This window comes from Hemiscyllium ocellatum, chromosome 17, assembly GCF_020745735.1.
Source record: "Hemiscyllium ocellatum isolate sHemOce1 chromosome 17, sHemOce1.pat.X.cur, whole genome shotgun sequence".
Taxonomy (NCBI): Eukaryota; Metazoa; Chordata; class Chondrichthyes; order Orectolobiformes; family Hemiscylliidae; genus Hemiscyllium; species Hemiscyllium ocellatum.
Window position 1 is genome coordinate 29592649 of NC_083417.1, and position 22978 is coordinate 29615626.

The following is a 22978-nucleotide window of genomic DNA, read 5'->3' on the forward strand; positions in this document are numbered from 1 at the left end:
AGGTCTCTTTGTTCAGCAACACTCCCCAGGACCTTACCATGAAGTATATAAGTCCTGCTAAGATTTGCTTTCCCAAAATGCAGCACTTCACATTTACCTAAATTAAACTCCATCTGTCAGTTCTCAGCCCATTGGCCCATCTGATCAAGATCCCATTGTACTAGACCTCCAATTTTGGTGTAATCTGCAAACTTATTAACTATGTGTCTTATGCACACAACCAAATCATTTATACAAATGACGAAAAAGTAGTGGACCTAGTGCTGATCCTTGTGGCACTCTACTGGTCACAGGCCTACAGTCTGAAATACAACCCTCTACCAACATCCTGTATCTTCTACCTTTCCGCCAGTTCTGTATCCAAATGGCTAGTTTTCCCTGTATTCCACGAGAGCTAATCTTGCTAACCAGTCTCCCATGGGGAACCTTGTCAAATGCCTTACTGAAGTCCATACAGATCATGCCTACTGGTCTGCCCTCACCAATCCTCTTTGTTACTTCTTCAAAACACTCTATCTAGTTTTCCCAAACAAGATTTTTTTAAAGATCAATTTAGATCAACACGAACTCTCTTAGCACTTGGGTTCTGCTACGATGTTGGTAGTTTAAATTATGATGGTAGAAATCCCAATGTGCCGACTTACAATATGTTTGTGGATGTCCTGTAACGTTGCTCATGGCAATTCAGAGGGTAAACTGTTTTGCAAGAACATCTTGCAAAAGATATAGGCTCATCTTAAATAGAATAAAATGTCCCAAGGTGGTCTTTAGGAAATAAATCAGCAAATGATAGCTTCAACAAAAAGAATATTAAGCTAAAGAACATTAGGATAGATAGAAGAACGCTTGGTAAAATTTCAAGCTTTGAATTTTTAGGTAAAGACAGGGCAACAAACAATGGATTCAGGATGAGCAAGAGACCAAAGAACACAATGTTGTTAAAAAGTTTTATTAAAGATAATAAAAATTCAGGCAATGAGGACAACTGGACACAAGGAAAAAACATTTAAATTTAAGGCTTTGATGGACGAAGAGCTAAAATAGATTAGGAAGTAGAGGTCATGATTGAACAAGATTTGGCGCAGGTTTGGCACAGGCAGCAGAGCAATGGATGAGCTTAAGTTAATGAAACATGTAAGATGGATAGAATGTCAGCCCGGACAACACTAGAAATGGTTAAAGCTTGTGGTAGCAGGAGCAATTCAGTAAATGGAACTAGACAGCTGTTATGAAAGTGATCTTGGTGACAAAGAGGAGAGGTAATTGGAAGCTCAGCTCAAATAGGACATGTGGATTGCAAAACGTCCAGTTTTGTCCAGCTAGGGAACAGCTGAATCAGTGAATAGGGAACAGAGACTGTGGTAAGGACTGAAGAAAATAGCTTCAGTCTTCTCAATACCAAACAATGGAAACTTCTGCACATTCTGTACTGAACGGTTCTTATCTCCATTCCTGCTATTAAGATTTACATTTATTTTAATAAACTACAAAGATCTTAAGAAACTTAAGATAAATTGCAGCATGGTTTCATTAGCTATCATACTTGCACAGGAACAAAATTAAAAAAGCAAAAGCAAGAAAGACTTTCACACTGATCGGATCTTTTCACTTGATTGCTATAAGGTTCATAACTTGGCAAAAGTTATATATTGCTCTGCAGCTTTTCTTCCCAAGATATTGAATTATTTGTAACAACCTACCTGTCTGTTGAACAGAATGCTTCAGACTGCGCACCACAGCATTTTCCTTTCTCTTCGACTCCATCATCACCACAGCAGGATGGTTCAGTAACGTCTTTAACAAGCATCTGGTCAGGAGACTGCTTCAGCGATAGCTTTTCTGATATTAGGGTAGCATGAAATGCTGAAGCTTTCTCTTGAGAAAATAACAAATTCAATGACTTTTAAATAGCTAATTATGAAACTTACACCACTACATAAGTGATATTTCCTAACCTTTACAAGTAAATTCAACAATTCATCCACCTTGTGCATTCCTTAATTTTGAACTCATTTGTGTGTGTTGGAAAATCACTAGAAACTTTGAACTCGAAAGAGGTCCAGCCCTCTTTCCAGATTAGGAGAAAAGAATCAAATAAAGAAACATTAGGTAATACATCGCAATTGTTACAGTTAATATCTGTACAGAATCCACTGTCAGCATTCTATGACAAGTTATTAATATTGGTGTCATACCTACTTTAGTGTCCATAGCACAAAGACACAGCAGACATTTATCTATTTGCTCAGCACCACAGTTGAAGTCAGATGAAACTGTATTCAGCTTCTCACTGGTCCTAGAAAAAAAATTTGCTTTACTGAGATAATAAAAACTATTATGGCATATACATCTTTCTTTGTTACCTATAATTTGACATGAATTAGTAATGAAGTATAAACTTTGCAAGGAAAACTCATACTTCAGCCATCTATTGGATTACCTTTTGAGTTCCCATTTAGCTATTGTATTTCTGATCTTAAGCACAGCGTTAAATCTTTGACATCAATGAGGGCTAAAGTCATCCAAGCATAAAAAATTAAATTGGGTGGAGTGTCCAGTCAACTCATCTTCATGCAATGGATAACTTCCAGCTGATGTTGGTATAGGCAGCTACAGAAGTAGGCACACTCCTAAAATGAAGCTGTTCCAGCATTGCTACAATTCTGGCAGCTAATTAATATGGAAAATTGATCAGAGCTGATCTATCCAGAAGAAGGATGACAATTCAAGCCATCCAATTAATGCACGATCTACCTAAACTCAATCATTAACAAAGTGATGGAAAATGTAACTAACATGTTATCATCAAGTACAAATACTGATCAATAACCTGCCCACCAATGCTCAGTTTGCATTCTGACGCAACATTCACTCCAGACTTCATTGCAACCATGGCTCCAAAAAAGACAGGTCAGGCAGCATCAGAGGAGCAGGACAGTCGACGTTTTGGACATAAGGCCTTCATCAGGAAAGACGACAGGGAAGGTGGATGAGAAAGAAATTAGAGGGGTGGGGGTGGGTGTGAAGGTAGGTGGAAAGGCAATAGGTGGATGCAGACGGGGGTAATTATGATCGGTCAGTGGGGAAGAGTGGAGCAGATAGGTGGGAAGGAAGATGGACAGGTCAAGAGGGAGGTGCCGAGTTGAAGGGGTGGATCTGGAATGAGGTGGGGGTGGGATTGGAAACTAATGAAGTCGATGTTGATGCTGTGAGGTTGAAGTGTCCCAATGCGGAAGATGAGATATTCTTTCTCCAGTTGTTGGGTGACTTTGATATGACAGTTTGGGTGGCTCAGGACTTGCATCTCTTTGGGAGAGTGGAGGTGGCTGTGTAATGATTGGCAACAAAACAGTGGGATTGTTTGGTGTGTGTCCCAAAGTTGTTCTCTGAAATGCTCTGTGAGTTGGCATCCTATCTCCCCGATGTAGAGGAGATCACATCAAGAGCAACGGATGCAATAGATGAAGTGTTTAGATGTGCAGGAAAATCTCTGCCAGATGTGAAAAGATCCTTTGGGACCTTGGTCAGATGAGAGGGGGGGAGTTGTGGGCACTTATCATCATTCCTTCTCTATCATGGGGTGAAAACTCTGGAACTCCTTCCTTAACAGTACTACTGTTGTACCTACATCACATGAACTGTAGCAGTGTGACTATCGCCTTGAAGGGAAATTAGGGATGTGACACAAATGTCAGTTTCACCAATGATGCCCACATCAATTACCATATTTTAAAATATGCTGTGGGAGTGGGCTACATCTCTCTGATACAGTGTTGTGAAACCTTAGAACAACAACAAAGAAGGAAAATCTTAGAATGAAAGGAATAAGGATAGCATACTTCACAGGTAAAAACTTAGTATGATTTTTAACATGCTTTTGAATTACCCATTTCCTTTTGTTCTACGTTTACACAATTTACTATATGGTCTCAGAAGTTTGGTAATACATTATAATTTACTACAGATATATTTATGCACATCAGAATGTAGCACAATTCTTACCTATAAACAGTGCTTACAGTGGATGGGAAATCACTCTGTAATTTGTTCACAAAACTCTCAGTCAGTCTATGGATGCTAGCTTTATCGTTGGCCTAGTAAAAAAATTGAGCAGATTTTATCATGAGGATAAGACCTCAGAGAGAATAATCTTTTATTCAAACTCTTATTTTCCTATTAAATTCAACTGAACTATCCGGGCCATGATTCGAAATAATTCAAATGTAGACATAATGGCACAATTCTGAAGAGCATGCTGGGACATGCTGAGTGTGTAATCCATGCAGCATATGGACATTTGGGCTACAAAACAGATCTACTGCATGCAAAAGCAAAAAAGCAATACTGAACTTCATTAAAAATCTGGTTAGTTTAAAACTAGCTCATTGTGTTCAGTATTGAACACTATTCTTTGTGAAACCCGAGTATCCTTGAGACAATGGAAGGGAGATTTATCTGTATGGCTCCAGGGTAGGGGATTAAAACCAAAACTTTAGGTTGGTCTCTAGGACGCAAAGATGACTGAGACAAGATTTCATACAAGATAATGTAAGATTTTGTAACAATTGGGCAAGATGATGAAAGGTTTAGATCAGAAGGCAAGAAAAAAACTCTTCCTTTTATCTGCTCAGACAAAGACTATTTGACACAAATTTGAGGTTTTGAAAAAGAAATGAAGTTTGTTGTAGAGAACTTGTTAGATGCAGAAAAGGCTGATCATCTATAACTGGATAAAAGGATAATCAAAAGCTAGTAGAGAAGCAGGAACAAGCAATTTCAAAAGGAAACCAAAGCCACTTAGAGGTAGTAAACTTGCAAAGCTACTGGCGTAAAGTGATTAAATTACTTACAGTGTGGAAACAGGCCCTTCGGCCCAACAAGTCCACACCGACCCGCCGAAGCGCAACCCACCCATACCTCTACATTTACCCCTTACCTAACACTACGGGCAATTTAGCATGGCCAATTCACCTGACCCGCACATCTTTGGACTGTGGGAGGAAACCGGAGCACCCGGAGGAAACCCACGCAGACACGGGGAGAACGTGCAAACTCCACACAGTCAGTCGCCTGAGTCGGGAATTGAACCAGTGTCTCAGGCGCTGTGAGGCAGCAGTGCTAACCACTGTGCCACCGTGCCGCCCACTGGGGAAATGTAACAGCATGAATGGCCTCCTTCTGTGTAATAATGATAATATATCAATTTTCTGTAAAACTATGAGCAAAGAAAGTTGGTATGCAGATATACGAAGGCAAATGGAATGTTGTCATTTATTAGGCAAAAGTGAAGACTGCAGATGCTGGAGATTAGAGTAAAATTAGAGTGGTGCTGGAAATGCACAGGAGGTCAGGCAGCATCCAAGGAACAGGAACAAGATTCCTGATGAAGGGCTCCTGCCCAAAACATCAATTTTTCTGTTCCTCGGATGTTGCCTGACCTGCTGTGAATTTCTAGCACCACTCTAATCTTGACTGTTGTCATTTATTACAAGGTGAACATAAAGTACAAACAGGGAAGTTTTGCTACAGTTAAAAAGTATTACAGACCACATCTGCAATACTGTGTAGAATTTTAATCTCTTTGTTTAAGAAAGGATATGAAAACATGAGAAGCTTTCAGAGAAAGTTCACTCGAACGACACCTGGGATGGAGGGATCATCTTCTGATGATAGATTGAATTGTGTGGACCTGTATCCATTGGAGTCACGAGGAATTAAAAGTGATCTTATTGAAACTTACAGGATTCTGAGGATACTTGATATGCTAGATGCTGACAGGACACTTCTCCTTGTGGGGGAAGACTACAACTAGAGACACAATCTCAAAATAAGGGATTGCCAAAAGATTGAGGGTCTTTGAACTCTTCTTCAGAGAATGATGGAGGCAAGGACATTGAATATTATCAAAACAATATTTTGACTAATAAGAATTAAAAATATATGGAGAAGAGGCCACAATCAAATTGGCCATGATCTTATTAAGCAGCAGGCTGGCTACAAGGGGCAAAATTGCCAATTCTTGCTCCTTATTCACATGCTCATAAATTAAAGGGTTTCAAATACTCAGCTTAAAACTTTCCCATTAATTTGATAATAGACGATTCCTTCTCATGACTAAGAAAATATTCTAAAATTTCAGGTATCAAATAATTTGCTAACTTGTATGGCAGCAAGTACTACTTGAGATTGAGGGATTACTTGGTGGGCGGCACGGTGGCACAGTGGTTAGCACTGTTGCCTCACAGCACCAGAGACCTGGGTTCAATTCCCGCCTCAGGCGACTGACTGTGTGGAGTTTGCACATTCTCCCCGTGTCTGCGTGGGTTTCCTCCGGGTGCTCCGGTTTCCTCCCACAGTCCAAAGATGTGCAGGTTATGTGAATTGGCCACGCTAAATTGCCCGTAGTGTTAGGTGCAGGGGTAAATGTAGGGGAATGGGTCTGGGTGGGTGCGCTTCGGCGGGTCAGTGTGGACTTGTTGGGCCGAAGGGCCTGTTTCCACACTGTAAGTAATCTAATCTAATCTACTTGTTACGTCATGGGGTAAACCCTCCTGCTTAATTTAAACCAACAACACAGGAAAGATTTATCCCGAGCAGTAATCAGAAAATTTGAGAAGGCAAGAACTAGTTAAAGTAAAAATTAACAACTTTATTTCTTAAAGTATAACAGAGACTAATTAACTAACAACTATTTACAACTCCTTCCTCTAACATATCTTTTACTTTCCCTACTATAATAAGAGTCCAATAAAGCCCCGATTAAGATTTACTGAAGAATTCAAATTTCAAAGCCAGCCAGCTATTGAATCCTCTCTTTATCTTCCTCTGCCCACCAGGTCGGCGTTGATGCTTTTCTCTGTGACAGGTACCTCACAGAGTTCTACCTAGCAGCCTACATCTGTTGGTCTCTTGGTAGTTCTTTCTCAACTGTTCAAATTTTCCTGACTTTATTCCCCCAGCATCAGATTGTGTCAATTACTTTTAATATTATCAATATACTAAATTCAAATTTGATTGGAGTTTGGTTTTTTGTTAGGATATAATTTAAACTGATTGGCCTAATTCAAATTTGTCTCTGTCTCCAGGCTACACCAATTGCTGTACCAAAAGCTTACATTATATCTTATTCAGAACATTTAGTTCTGCTATCTTTTAACTTTCTTAAAGGTACAGTACACCCACATCTTCATAAAATATAGTATAAACAGTAATCACACCCCTCTGCTACTCTAACAAAGATAGCAACTCAATATTTCAAACAGATTTGTTAATAGAGTTAGCTACGAGGGTGGGGTATTTAAACAGCAAAAATAAAATGTATGTTGTTAATAACATTAAGAAACTATTTGAAAATTATTTGAATATGAACATATACCCTTGTCCTTAATTGTACTTGGTATTTTAAACTTTATGATTAAATTATTCTGAAATTTCTTCTCTTGGATACCACAAAAAACCTACAATACCCTTATACATGTATATTTTGTACGTTTTGCTAAATTTTAAACAGATAAAACAAACAGGATATTGATTGTACTTAACAGCTACAATCAACTCACCTTTGTATCTAAAGCTGGAGTGAAAATATTTGGAACATCAAAAAGTTTATTGTAGAAAGCAATTTCTTTAGATGAGTATTCCCTCATTGGCCGTACTATCATAATATCTCCATATCGATTATCTGAGAATCCCTATGTTCAGAAGAGAATAATATTTAGAAACAATTTCTTACATAATAGTTTAAAGGCTAATGTCCATGTGTCAGTAAATATTTTGCTGAAGAATCAGTTACCATATACTGCTAAATTAATATAATTTCAACAGAAAGTTATGCTAGTACTATTTACCACACGGTTGCTTTAGTTGCTTTCATAGAACTCCAGCTTGGAAAAGAAATGTAATCTCAAAGTTTTGTTGGGCAATGTGTGAGACACACTCATTTATATCCCGAATTAATGAATTAGACATCCATGGATAAATGGCACGACTTTTCCTGAGCACTTCTCAAATCAGTATGTGCACTTGAGTCATTATCTATTTTTAAAGAATCTATTCATTATCAGGTTTATTTTTCACTCAGCACTTTCACAGCTGCTATATTACAACAAACAGCCCAGTAGCAGCAATGCAACAAAAACGATGTATCTGACATGCCAAGAAATAAAAGTAATCTACATACTGAGTAGTGTCTGGACTACTTCAAGACATACATCAAATATAGATTTAAAATAACGTTTGTCATATTAAAGAGTTTCTCTATAGAGTCATAAAGCACAGCATCAGACACATTAGTCCAACCAGTCCATGCCAAACATAATCCCAAACTCAATGAGTCCCACATCCCTCTAAACCTTTCCTATTCACGTATCTATCCAAATGTCTACCAAAACTGAAAAATGTGTTGCTGACAAAGCACAGCAGGTCAGGCAGCATCCAAGGAGCAGGAGAATCGACGTTTCGGGCATAAGCCCTTCTTCACGAATCTTCGGGCTTATGCCCGAAACGTCGATTCTCCTGCTCCTTGGATGCTGCCTGACCTGCTGCGCTTTTCCAGCAACACATTTTTCAGCTCTGATCTCCAGCATCTGCAGTCCTCACTTTCTCCTAAATGTCTACCAAAGTCATAGTTACCATTATAAATTCACAATATACAAGTTTTTTAACAGTGTTTTAAAATAAAACTTAGCATTGATTAATTAATCAAGATACTCATCTTTAAATATATACTTTAACATAAATTACTGTTGGCTTTACTCCTTACTGTATCAATAGCAAGGGAGGCTCCACGTCCTAATGAAATATTAGTCAGAAGTTTTACTGCCAGTCGGGTACAGCTGTCTCCCATCATTATTTTTGTGTAACCTTTGATCCTTGCAGTATACAAAAGCAGGTGATGTCTGTTGAAAAAGTTTGTTTAAGAGATGTAAAACCTACAAAAGCCAGAAAAAAAAACTACCTACATATAAAGTAGCTCGATCAAGATGAACCAATTTTAAAAGTATTCTTATGCAAATGTTGGACAGGAATACGATACTGGAATAAAGCTCACAGTACTGCACTTTAGTAACGGTACCATTTGATTCTAAGTGCAGGCTGTACAAGCAAACATTATAGCTAAACAGCACGGTGTGTATTGATTTTTATAGCCATTGAGCTTTAAATGTAAAAATAGCAAGAAACAGTTGAGTTCTATGTCACAAAAGGTTTCATCTACTTTTTCCACATTATGGAAATGATTACACTTATGAAAGCATTTCATAGACCTCCTGATGCTTTGAATGCGCTTTTTCTATTTTAGGTCACCTGTTAGGAATAATTGAACAAGATGCTAGAACGAGCAACTTAGGGCTTAAAAATGGATTGCCACTGTCTGAACCATTCTGTTCAAAAGTGCACTTGAAGAAAGGCTGAGCCATGAATGGATTTAGCTGAGCAGTGATATACAAATGACTACTTATTGTATTAATACTCAACTGTCCAAATTCTCAAAGGCTGGTCACTTCAGCAGCATATCAGAGATTCTACACCCATGCTACAAATCTTACAAAACGATCACCAACTTTCAGTAAGAACGGTACAGAGTTAAAAATGGTTATACAAATGGTTATAGAAAGGGTACAGAGGACTGTTACCAGGGTGTTACTATAAATGAGGAATTCAGCTCCAAGGATGAGTTAGAAAGGTTCTCCTGGGAACTGAGAAGGTTAAGAGGTGATCTGGCAGACAGAAAAGTTAATCCCTCTGGCAGTGGGTCAATAATCCAAGATCACAAATTTGAAATCACTGGCAAAGATCTAAAAGATGAGATTGTTTCCTCAGTTATAAGGATCTGGAGCACTGTACCTGAAAAGATGGTGGAAGCTGTTTCCACAAATAACTTCGAAAGGGAGTTGGTCAAATATGTGAGGTCATGTAATTTCTATGGCTGGACAAAAAGCAGCATAAAGAAACTAAGCATGATTTTTCTTTCAAACAACTATCAAAGGCAATGACCTGCTAATTGGGCATTTTTTATGCTGTGTGTCTATAATTCTATGAAAATCAGAGACAAAACGTAAGTATCAAGTTGTCATTGAATAGAGACGAGCACTCATTTCAACTAATTTTATGAAGTATATTTTACTGCTCCTAACAAATAAGACATCAGACAATTATTACTGAAATTTTGATTGCAGATAGAGCATTATCCATCTTCAATGAAATAGGATAACAATGTCTGAAAGTCAATGCAAATACAGATACCAATTTTGGCCATTACTGTTACAAATTATGACCCAATTTGAAAGGCATAATATTAGGTCTACGAAGGAATATCAAAGATGTAGTTTTTACCGTAATGTTTGCAGCAACTCCTCTTTAGCAGTCAGTGTCTTTATTGAACTAAACAGTTCTTTTATTGCCTCAGTTTGTGTCAAGTTAAATGGCCACTTTCCACTGGTGGAAGCTTCTGTGAAGGTGTGCCCAGTATTTTCTTTACTAAAAATGTCACAAATATGGAGTTGATCAAGTTTTGTTTGAACCTGTTCTTCTGTATCTGTGACATTCAACTGCTCCACAACTGTAGGTGTTTGTTCTATCTGAGTAAGTGTCTCTCGCTGCTTTTGTAGGAAACCATCCACTGCCTCTTTGTAATTCTCACCATAATGACTGGCTGGGCTGGAAGAAACACTCTGCAGCATAGAATTAGGCAATTTGAATACCTATAGAACAAAGCAGTCAAGGTAAGAAATAAAAAAAACATAAATGACAAATTTCACTTGTGATTTTAAAAAACCTCAGGCTGTATTTCTGAAACTTTTGTGAAGTTTGAATTTTGAAGATACTTCGAAAACAAATACCTCCTCCAAATAGACTATATGGTAGGGGAATCCTGAACTCTGGAATATGGCTTCCAGCTGTGTTAAAGTTGCCCTTCTTTCTTCTAGACTCCTACCACACACCGCTCCCTCTGTAGGAGGAACATGAAACAAGCTTTAACAATTTTTCTTTTGTGACCGTATTGCCAATTAATACACATTCACAAACCTTGCTTTGCCTTGTTCATTTTCACCACTGCAACATTGCCTCTCTCAATTCACTACACAATTGCTCTTTGCAATGCAGACAATAAAGAACATGACAAATATGAGAAGATTAGAGGATCACAAAAAAAACCTAGGAAGCAAAACAAAACTACAAAGGTACATTTATCAAGAAATTTAAATAGTAAAGCTTTCTACAAACAATGGATCAGATATTTCGATGAGGATCAGAAACACCATTTCTGACCCTGATGGAGTTTACAGTTACCCTCTTACCTTTAAATGTTTTCTGTGCTGGAGATTCCTAGATGGAGGTATCCTATTATAACATGTCCTGGAATCCACAAAATTTGCAGCACAGAAGATCTTGATAGAAACTTTCCTAGTCCTTTTGTAGCAGTGTACCATGTTCTAACATTTAAATGACCAGCAGCATAACCAGTCATTTTGACATGTCCTGTAAAAGGGTAATCACACAAGGCAAGTGTGGGGTTATAGTGACAGTAGGGGTTTTTTGTGGGGGTGGTGGTAAAAGTGGCCAGGTGAATGACAAGAGATAGAGAGCCAATGGCTGCGACTCTAGGTGGGTTAGATCAGTTAAGGGTGCCATGTGGGTGAATGAATGCTTAAAGGGAATCTCAGTGGGAAGATTGTGGAATCTGGTTTGGGATGAGGAAGTTTATTCCAACAGGTGGGTATTAGGTTTGGGGCTGGGGTTGTCAGGTTCAGTGTGTAGGGTATCAAGTGCAACATTTTACAGGTTTTGACATGTCAAGGGTGAGTGTCTGGTTCAGCATGTTTGATGGTGGGACTCTCAGGGGTCAGGGATGGTGTAGTTGAGGGGCTCAATTTAATACTTACCCAGGGGTTACATTATGCTTTTAAAATCCTCTAATTCGTCCTGGGTAACTATCAACTTAACTAAGTCAGAAGCCTCCAAAGTTTCTGACCTTAAGAGATTTATGTGAAGAGTTCCCGACACAGGCAAATTACTGATCAGAATTTTAGATTTCCCAGGCAATTTCAATGGAGTCTGCTCAATCAGGGAATTTGCATGGCCTCAATACACAACTCCAGACGCACTGCTCCAGTGACTCTCTGGTCATTCTAATATCTAGACTACAAACAAAAGAACAGGATAACCATGCAACACACCAGATACACTTAAACATGACAACAAAATAATGGAAATATTGAAGTTACTTTACCACAATACCAACCATGGAGACCAAAAACTTGAACAAAACATTTGAAGAAATCTAAAAAAATGTAAGCTCACACAATATACAAAAGGAAGAGATAGTCAACAAAATAGCAAAACTTAAAATATACCCCCCTAGATTGGACGGCATATTAAAATTAGAGATCATGGATAAGGATTGTATTGTCAGCAACAATCACTGCTGAGTTTGAAGAGCTTTCTGCTTGGAGGCTGGATATCCTGACTTGAGGGGTGACAGAATCTGCAACCTCAGGCAAATAATTATCTGAGTCATGCAAAATAGTCTAACAGATCCTGGGAGAGGTGGACACCCCATGACTACTTCCATTGAGGAGCCTCTGCCTTCTCAATGTTAAATTACAGTTATATAGCACTTTGGTTTTTCAGCCCTGGTCTAACTTTAGTCCTATTCTCTCTCTCTAATTTCATGAGAACTTAAGAAATAGAAACAGGATTAGGCCACTCAGATTTATGAATATGCTCTGAGAACCAATAAGATGATGGATGATCTTATTGTGGTCTTAACTGCTACTTCCTTGCCAGACCTAAAAACCCTTGACTCTGCTTTCAATCAAAACAAAACTAACGAACAACCTTCAAAGACGTAGGCTCCATTGTGCGCTGTGGAAGAGAATTCCTTGACTCAGAAGAAATTCCTCATCAATTCTGCTCATTCATCTGAATTTAACACTTTGGAATCTTGTACTGCTTTGCTAGCCCTTCTTATTCCTTTAAAAAGTCTATCTCTTTGTTCAAGTCTTTTAAGAACAACTCCATCTTTAGATCACCACAGTATAGAATCTTTTTTTGTTAAAACTTTGATGGTTCTTTAATGTCTTATTATGTTTACTATGACTTTTTTGGTTTTGACATTAATCACACTAAATTCACAAAAAAACAATCCCCATTCTTCAATGTTCATTCTCTAACCTACAAACCCAGACGCTGTACTGAGTAACACAATCTTCATCAATAATTAGTGATCAATAGTTATATTGCATCCAGTTTCAACTGAAAAATGAAAACAAAGAACTGAAACTACTCATGTGTCCATTATTTAAAATGTCAACGTAGGTAATGATGTACCATCTATATGAACTATCCCAGGACAAAAACGTAACTTCTTTGGAGCCTCACGACATAAACCCTAAAAAGAGAAACAACAGTTTATTAGAATTGTCTGATAAAAAATCTATTTTATTAATAATATAAAACTTAATTTAAAGCAAACTATGCAGTTTTTTTAAGAAACTGTACAAAGTTATGGTAATTTCACCTTCCTTTTATCAAAATTCTGAAGTAATAATGTACTACACACAATGACAATAGCTGGTTAACTTCATATTGAATCAAATTTCTGAATTAGCCAACTTTAGTTGCAACATTCTATTTGAATCCACAATCAAATCTTAACAGCACCAGCAGGAAGTACAGTGCTGCGGCACCTGTTGCTCTACTTGATATACTTTAAAGGCTTAGACAAGGCATACAAGGTACAACTTCAAAATCTGCAGATGACAAAACTTAGTATAGTGAATTGCGTGGAGGTTATTGATAGAAGTCATGAGGACAAACAAGCCGGAAGAATGAGAAGACATATCTGACACAGGTAATACATTTCTTAGGAAAACCCAGGGAAGGCAATATAATTGTTTCAATTCTAAATGGGCTTCAAGAACAAAGAGGTCAGATGTATTTGTGGTCAAATCATTGAAGATTGCAGGTAAGACTGAGAAAGCAGTTAAACAGATTTATGGGATCCCAGGCTATACACATGGAAGCATTGAATCCAAAAGCAGGGATGTTATGGCAAAAATTCAGAAACACTAATTAAGCTTTAATTGGAGATTGTATTCAATTCTTAACACTACACATATGCGAATGCTTCTTGAGGATCCAGAAAGGATTCAAGAAAATGGTTGCAGGGATGAGGGACTTAGAAAAAATAATACTTAAAAGGTTATTTGATAGAGATGTTCAAAATAAAGTTGACTATATAAAGTAATGAACAAAACAAAACTTCTCCCACTAATGATGCGACAAGAAACAGAATAGACAAATTTAAGATCATTGGTAAATAAATTCCACAAGTGACATGAGAATTTTTTTTTCACAAAGTGGCTATGATTTAAAGTGCACTGCACTGCCTGAGGAGGTGCTGAAGGCAGATTCAATGTTGGCTTTTAAAAGAGAATTAGATAAGCACCTGAACAGAAAATAGTTAAGAGTGCTATGGGGAAAAGTGCAAGAACTAAATTGTTCTAACAGAAGGCCAGCATGGACTTGCTATTCCCAATAGGCATGTTCTGTGCTGCATCCATTTTATGGTTTTAAAATGTAACAAATACTCTAAACGGACAGAAAAATGTTGAGATTACAAATCAATCAGTAACATTTACAATGCAGTGCATTCACAATTATGCATTTGACTAAAAGATACAGCACCCTAAACATTAAGAAATCGTTAATGATTTATCTGAGCTCATATAGATCACTGTTGAGAAAGGAAGTTAAGTTTGATATTACTTGTAATACAGTACCTCTTGAACCTGGCAAAGCATTGCACTAGACGTGGGACCACCTGATAACGCCAGTAAGACCTACATAAAAACGATCAAAAAAATTCAGCACAGAAACATGTCAATTAGAAGTTCAGAAATTGCAGAGAAGCTTCAGGCAATCTAAATTTGACTCAACAATTTCATGATTGGTAGATTCTAACATATTTTTCAGAAGAAAGTTGAAAAAAACTGAATATAAATTTATGAAATAATTTCACGTAACACCACAGACACCAGTAGCATAGAGATCCGGGTTCGATTCCAGCCTTGGCAACTGGAGTCTGCACATTCATCGTTGTCTGCGTGGGTTTCTTTTAGGCACTCCGGTTTCCTCCAACAGCCCAAAGATGTGTGGGTTAGATTGATTGGCCATTCTAAAAATAAATTGCCTCACAGTGCCCAAGAATGTGCAAGCTAGCTGGGTTGGCCATGGTAAAAACCCATGCAGAGTTAGGGGGATGGGGTGGAGTTGGTAGGTGTAAGCAGGATGCTTTTCAAAGGGTCAGTGCAGACTTGATGGGCCAAACAGCCTCTTTCTGAACTGTAGGGATTCTATGATTTCCGGCACTGAAAGATACTATTTACTATCCACCCCATTGCTTCTGTGTCCTTTTTTGCCAAAACAAATAAAACCGTATTGGTGATGTTCAATAATGCAGCCATTACATTTCTAGCTTATCTGAATTCTGATAAAAGGTCACAGAGCTGATAAGTTAACTTTTTCTCCCTCCATAAATATGACATAACTTTAATTATTCCAGCATTTTTTAATTACCATTCAGTAACTCCTACTGAAAAGCTCGAGTTTGTGTAAAGCTGATACTGAAAAGAATCAAGTTCAACTTTAATAACCACTATTCTCAATTTAACAGCTAATAGAGTCCTCAAGCTAGGCTGTGTATTAAAATGTTTATTGTATTAAATCCAGAACAAGGGTATTTTCTTAAATAAAATGCAAATTTTAAAGCATTACCTACCTGCTCTCCTGGAAAAATTAAGCGAGTCTTCCCTAGCATGGCACGGAATTTGTGTACAAAATATTCTTTGAAGCAGGATCTGAGAGAGAAGATACAGATACAGAATCAATATTGGTGGTAAGCGGAAGCATTCTAAGTTTTCAACTACTTCTAATGCCATTAACAATTATAATTAAATTAAACAAAATGTGCAGTATAGAAATGGAAAATCTACTTGGTTTTATTAATGCACAACATGGGTGTCATTGGTAAAACTAGCATTTAGCCAGAAACAGTTGAGAAGAGGTTTGTGAATTGCCTTCTTGAGGACTGACAACTGCTAGGCCATTTCAATTATTGGAGTCATATATAGGTCAAAGATGGCAGACGTCTTTCCCTAAAAGGATGTGGTGAATCAGATGAGTTTTTTTTTATAATTAAACAAATACTATTAATGATATTAGTTTTTAAATCTGATTTCATTTAATAAATTAAAACCTCCAGCTGTCATGGTGGGATTTAAACTGTTTGCAAATTATTACTCTAGGTGTCTACATTGATAGTTCAGTAACATGGCCACTATGTTACACTACCCTTTATTCAGGTCTACACTTTCACTAGGTATCCTCTCAAAATCTTTATAAATTTGAATTCCATAACTTTGTATTCCAGAGGAAGTCATAATTTATGAAACCTTTATTGAAAACTCTTGATATCCATATGAATTTTCATCTTACCCTTTTCTTAATTCCAATATACTTCCTATCATTCAATGTACAGAAGTGCACATTCTACTCAAAATTATGATCTAACCGATGATCTGTAACAACACAATATAATTACCTTTTTAGAAAATTCAACATTTCTGCTTCTAAAACTCATCCATAAGACCTTGAGAAACCAAAACACAAATAAGTCAAGCTTTTTTCCTAAATGGCCAGACCATAATCCTAAGATTATGATGTCTAGTTCTCGACTGCCCACATAATAATAAAGCCGCTTATTATGTATTATGTCAAGCCCTAAACATTTTTGTAGGTTTGGGACCTCCTTTTTCTTAATTCCAGAAAATAGTTCATTCAGTCTCTTCTCATTAGATGTCCTCTCATCCCTGAAAATGTTGTTGCAAATCCTCAACAAAGTAGGGAAAATAACCTGCGCATCCCGGATGTTGTTGCCAGGGTTGGAGAGTTTGAGCTATAAGGGAGAGGCTGAATAGATTGAGACTATTTTCCCTGGAGTATTGGAAGCTGAGGGGTGACCTTACAGAGATTCATAAAATCATGAGGGACATGAATAGCGTAAACAGACAAGATCTTTTCCTCGAGTGAGAGAGGTCAAAACTAAAAGGCATAGGTTTAAGGTGAGAGGGGGAAAGATTTAAAAGGGACCTAACAGGCCAGCTTTTCATGCAGAGGGTGGTGCTTGTATGGACTGAGCTGCCAGAGGAAGTGGTGGAGCTGGTACAATGACAACATTTAAAAGACATCTGGATGGGTACATGAATAGGAAGGGTTTAGAGGGATATGGGCCAAATGCTGGCAAATGGGACTAGCTCAATTTAGGATATTTGGTCAGCATGGACGAGTTTGAACAAAAAGTCTGTTTCCATGCTGTACACCTCTATGACAGTATGTGTCTCAAACTTTATCATTGCAGCAAGGTTTCCCTAATTTCATACTTGTAAAGACCGCATTTCTTTATTTCCTGCATTTTTAATTATGAAATGGAAAAAGAACTCTTAAAAACCAAGGACTGCTGACAGATTACTGCATATTTTGAAAACAAGGAACCTGACACTCATTGTAAGCACCACTTACACAGCTGCTTACTCATGTAGTAGTTGAATTGTAGTTTGCAATGAGCTGGAGCTGAGAGGTCTGTACTAATAGAGATTCAACCAGAAATAAGTAGCTGATTTATCGGAGAACAAATCACTAGTTCTCAATGACAAAGACTTCTGCCTGCCAACACTGATTCGTTCTCAGTAGATGAATAGAGTTTAGGGCTGTGAACAGGAGAGGGAGTAGTAGTCAGATCTCCACCAGCTCAGCTCTTCGTTCAAAGTTCAATAACCTCCAATTTCTTACATCGAGATAAATTTGCCATAGTATTGACCATTCAAATTCTAGTTATATTTCTTTGTAAAGTTATATTTCCATCTGTACTACATACACTGCAATATCTTGGAACATTGTCAAACTTGGATAGGAGGCTTTCTATCCTACATTTATTAATTGATATAGTGAATATCTGAGGACCCAGCATGGATCCTTGAAGGGCATATTCTGCAAATTAGAATACAGTAGCGCCTTGACATAAGAACAACGCCATTCACATACAAATCGGTTTACGAACAGGATTGTACGTAAAATTTTGTTTCAACGTACGTACGAAATTCAAGGTACGAACGCAAAAAGCCTGTGTGCGACCACATGGTTTCATTGTTCTGCTTTGCTACGCGCTTGTTGAACACAAAAGCTCTAGGGCCGCGCGTGATCTCATTCAGTTCGTCTTTGGCGCGTGCGCTGTGAACAGCTGTCCAAGCATTCTTATGCTATCCAAACAATGGGAAAAATTGATTCAGTTCGCGAACTTGTCGGTTTGCGAACCAGGTCCCGGAACGGATTCAGTTCGTATGTCGAGGTGCTACTGTACTTGTCCATTATCCTTATTGTCTGCCTCCTCCCTCTTACCCAAGTTCCCGATTAGGTAAAGAATTTGCCTCTGATTTCATTACGCTTCAATTATAGCTAACAGTCTGTAATGAAGAACTTTACCAAATATTTTCTGAAAGTCCTTGTAACCAATGCAAGTGACCCTTTAAAAATTCCTACCACTCCGTCCAATCAGCCTAAACATTTTAAAGTCTTCATACCTTTATTTATATACCCTAGGAATTTCCAACAGCAGACACAAGGTTAGCTGATCCTTCCCTCATTTTCCTTAACTTTTAAGCTTTTTAATTTAATTTTCATTCTAACTTCTATTTTTATTGTTGGTAACATTCTTTATCCTTCGTGGAAAAGCAATCAACTGGATTTATGGCATACATTCAGCATTAGCGAAATAAATGTTGCAACAGGCTAGAGATGCTGAATGAACTATTCCTCTCCTAATGTTCCTTTGTATTGACAACTGATGTCCCCAAGAAAATTATTGTTTTGAAATTTGTAACTGCATACTTTGGGTACTTACTTACAAAATGCATCGCCAACTCGAATGACCAACACTGCAGAATTGTCCTTACACTTCATACATTTCTGTGCAACACTGCAGAAAAATTCATATTGTAAAGTAAAAAAAGTATTTAGAAATTTCCCACAAACATTTTCTAAACCAATTCAAATCTGGATAAATGGTTCATAATAACGGAGTAAGCTGGTAGTCTGATCGAGACTAATTGGTAACTGAAGAAAGGGACTTGATTTAACGAACACTTCACAACTGAAAAAAGTAACTACTTATATGATAAAAAAAACTCAACAAAAAATTCATCGCCACAATCAAAAACTCTGCAATGATTACCATGTAGTGGGTTTAAGAAAGGTTTGGAAATTGAACTTTGGGTTAGAACTTTTCCAGAGCTGAAAATGTGTTGCTGGAAAAGCGCAGCAGGTCAGGCAGCATCCAAGGAGCAGGAAAGTCGATGTTTCGGGCATGAGCCCTTCTTCAGGAACTTTTCCACACAACAATTAATAAAAATTAGAGACTCACTCTCCCAAGACTGTGGGCACTAGATCCACTACAGTCTTCAACATAGAGATGGATAGTATTGTTTTAAAGATGAGTTTTTGTCTTTTAAAGTAATGATCTGTTCTGAATATTTAGCAAAAATATCAAAGTAACTTCTTCCAAGCCTATTTATCTAAACTGCTGGACATACAATTGTCAGGTTGGGAATAAAGTATCCAAAAACTGTTCCACTGTTAGATATGAGGCTAATGTCTTAATTTCCCATCAAGTTCTTTTCCTTTTATCTCCTTTTTAAGGCGTTTGACAGTAGCACATATCCCACTCTGTTCAGTTGTACTGACATACTCATTTCCACCAAATGAAAATGGCAGACAGTGCGAAGAAGCATCAAAAAAACTAAAACGCTATCACATGGGCAGCACGGCGTCTCCATGGTTAGGCGGAGGTACGTACTGCAGATGCTGGAGATTAGAGTCAAGATTATAGTGATGCTGGAAAAGCACAGCAGTCAGGCAGCATCCAAGGAGCAGGAAAATCAACGTTTCAGGCAAAAGCTCTTTATCGGGAATTAGTGGTTAACACTGCTGCCTCACAGCGCCAGGAACCCGGGATCAATTCCGGCTTCAGGCACTAATCTGTGTTGAGTTTGCACATTCGCACCATGTCCTCATGCCCCCCCATGTAAGCCAGGTGCATTGGTTGGGGTAAATATAGATAATAGGGTAGGCAAATGATTCTAGGTTATAGTGGTGCTGGAAAAGCACAGCAGAAAAATCGACATTTCAGGCAAAAGCCTCTATTTCTGACGAAGGGCTTTTGCCCAAAACATCGATTTTCCTGCTCCTCGGATGCTGCCTGAACTGCTGTGCTTTTCCAGCACCACTCTAATCTAGAATCAGGGTTCCAGCATCTGCAGTCCTTGTTTTTACCGGGTAAGCAAATGAGTTTGGGTTACTCTTCGGAGGGTCGGTGTGGACTTGTTAGGCCGATGGGCCAGTTTCCAGGTTAGCAAGTTACAACTATCATGATAAACTTGAGCCTTTCGAGCTTGATTCAATTGTATTTTTTTTACTGGTAGCAGCATTAATAATCGCAGCATTGAGCAACAAAACGCTTTTCTTTGCAATGCAGGGCCGAATTTGAAGCTACCCGCTATTTTTACGGTATTTGCATTTCACCTGTCAACTGAGTCTCCTTGGCTTCGCCTGTTTCCATTGTCTTTACCCAAAAAATGTCACTGCGTGTATCTTTTTTAGGTACTCTATCGTAAAACTACAAACGAAAGCAGGTTAGTTTCGTGTGTGTGTGTGTGTGTGTGTGTTTTGAAAGAAAGATATTCTATTGTAAGATTACAAATGATCGCAGATCAGTTCATCAATCTTTCAACCCTAATTACGCCCCTATGGGGGATGAATTGTTTTGTTCCCAACACGTTGAGCAATTATCCGCAGTTTTGGGGATGTCTGTCACTGCTGCAGCGATGGCGAGGTTCCCAAACACACACAATAGATATTTGGATACTGTATATATTCGTATACGTGCATATGTACACATGCACATTACGGGTCTCGGTTAACAACAAAGCATCTCTATACAAATGACTGAAACCACCCGCCCGCCCGCCCGCCCGCTCACTCGCTGGCTGTCTAACCTTGCAGCGATAGCCGCCGCCCTCAGCAGCGGCTGCTCGGCGTCATCCTGCTCAGCCTCACACATGGCCCCGCTCCGGTTGTCCTCTCGGTCTCGGTTCAAACGGGTCCCGCCGGTGCGCGCGGACAACGGCAGCGCCTCGCGCGTGCCCGAGACGCCGGCTGACACCTGCTCTTCTCTCGCACTCACTCACGCGACCGACACGGAGCCGGGGAACCCGCTTCTCTGGTTTCTCTCGATCGCCCTGTTTCTTCTCCCTCAGGCAGTTTGCAGTTGAACTTTTCACTCATCGGAACCGTTGCGCCTCACAGGTGCTGTCCCCTCCCTGCATGCGGTCTTTGTTTAATCACACGGCGGCTTGCTGTGCGCGCACACACACACAGAGCGAAGAGGGCAAATGGCGGCGTTTCCGTGGGAACCGACACAGGGGCCTCCGACTGTGGCTGACGTCACACGGCCGTCGCGGTGCGATGACGCGTGCCACGCCGGACGTCGCGGACAAATGACGGATGTTTAGGTTGTAGAGGGGACGATCATGGCGATGTTTCGGAGTTTGGTCTCCGGCAGTCAGGCGAAACATACGCCGGCAGTGCCGGGGGAAAACTTGGCGGATTCGTACAGCTGTCCCATCTGTCTGGAGGTCTACCACAAGCCGGTGTCTATAGCTAGCTGCGGACATGCGTGAGTTTGAAGCGTGAAGGCGGATTGATTGATGATTGAAAGATCGCTGGAGTGGTTCTGGGTCCGGGGATGAGAGTCCCAGACAATGGCTGTGCTCAGCCCAGGGCAAGTTTAGGGAACCTGATTTTCGCAATACCATTAGCACAAGGATGGCAAGGGAAAGATCGAGCCCTCCCCCCCAAACAGCAACTTGCGGGTTTTTATTTTAAATGGTTTAAAGCGCGCTTGACAGTGGTTTGTTGTGAAGTTCTTCCAAAAGCTCCTTCGATGGCGTCACCTTCAGGGTGATACCGAGTCCGGAGCACAGTCAGAGTTTGATCTGCGTCGCTGGGTCAACACAACTGTGTCACTCGGCACTCGCAGTTCGCACGAAAAATTTGGGTTTCTTCCATCTGTCTTATTCCGCCCCCTCCAAAAAAAAATCTGCAATGGTAAATTTGACTGATCCCTTCAAAAAAACGATGTGACCGAAGTCTTTTGAAGTGTGTGTAATAAATATGGATGAATGTACTTTATTTTCAAACAAATACGTTACCCGTTTCTTTCCTCCAAGTATATTTTCTGGATCGATGAACTTTGACATGGTTATGTGCACTAACGTAAACAATATCTCGTAATTATAGAGCTACAATATGCACTTGCCTTGTAGATAATACAATGGTAATATAAATAGAATGCACAATGTAAAGCTTACTGCAAAACCTGTGATTGATTAGGAAGAGACAAATAACAGACAAAATCATTTTTATGGTCTCCGGAAACTACTGCAGTGCATTCTATCTTATAAGCAATCTCATTAGCTATTTTTCCGAATGCTGCAAGCTCAGCAGATTTTAAACATTAAAAATGTTTCTCAATTTAAGCAAACGTTGTATACTTTGGCTTTGTACCATACTCACTCAAGAAGGATCAGCTTTAAGATGTGTGTTTGTGTGTATATATATTCATCACATGCTCCAGCTAACTGTCTTCGGTTTCCCCACCCATAGACAAACGTATGCAGATTGAGCTGGCAATGAATTGCAAGAATCGGAGGATTAGGCTGGTAAAAAAGGATTACACCCAATCCTTTGTTAATGTTGCAAAACAGAGCAAAAATACAGCCAGATCTGTGGCATCCTGAAGCAGGAAGTGCAATCCAAAAAATGTTGATATTGGATATTATTTATTAAAAAAGGGGGAAATTGATAA

At 38.9% G+C, this 22978-nt stretch overlaps 2 protein-coding genes across 2 annotated transcripts in view; one reads left to right on the top strand and one right to left on the bottom strand.

The window, feature by feature from the left end:
* The window catches only part of ctu2 (cytosolic thiouridylase subunit 2 homolog (S. pombe)), a 33158-nt gene extending 11643 nt beyond the window's left edge, over positions 1-21515 (bottom strand). The window contains exons 1-12 of the mRNA XM_060837640.1: positions 21108-21515; positions 18959-19033; positions 15782-15860; positions 14784-14843; positions 13330-13390; positions 10839-10948; positions 10333-10700; positions 8762-8897; positions 7560-7691; positions 4003-4094; positions 2196-2296; positions 1701-1875 (exon numbers count right to left, since the gene is read on the bottom strand). Coding sequence (XP_060693623.1) covers positions 1701-1875; positions 2196-2296; positions 4003-4094; positions 7560-7691; positions 8762-8897; positions 10333-10700; positions 10839-10948; positions 13330-13390; positions 14784-14843; positions 15782-15860; positions 18959-19033; positions 21108-21172 — 1454 coding nt within the window. The 5' untranslated portion in view covers positions 21173-21515. The remainder of the gene's footprint in view (positions 1-1700; positions 1876-2195; positions 2297-4002; positions 4095-7559; positions 7692-8761; positions 8898-10332; positions 10701-10838; positions 10949-13329; positions 13391-14783; positions 14844-15781; positions 15861-18958; positions 19034-21107) is intronic.
* A 120-nt stretch (positions 21516-21635) lies between these two features.
* LOC132823916 (E3 ubiquitin-protein ligase RNF166) overlaps positions 21636-22978 on the top strand; it is a 55585-nt gene continuing 54242 nt past the window's right edge. The window contains exon 1 of the mRNA XM_060838032.1: positions 21636-21787. Coding sequence (XP_060694015.1) covers positions 21642-21787 — 146 coding nt within the window. The 5' untranslated portion in view covers positions 21636-21641. The remainder of the gene's footprint in view (positions 21788-22978) is intronic.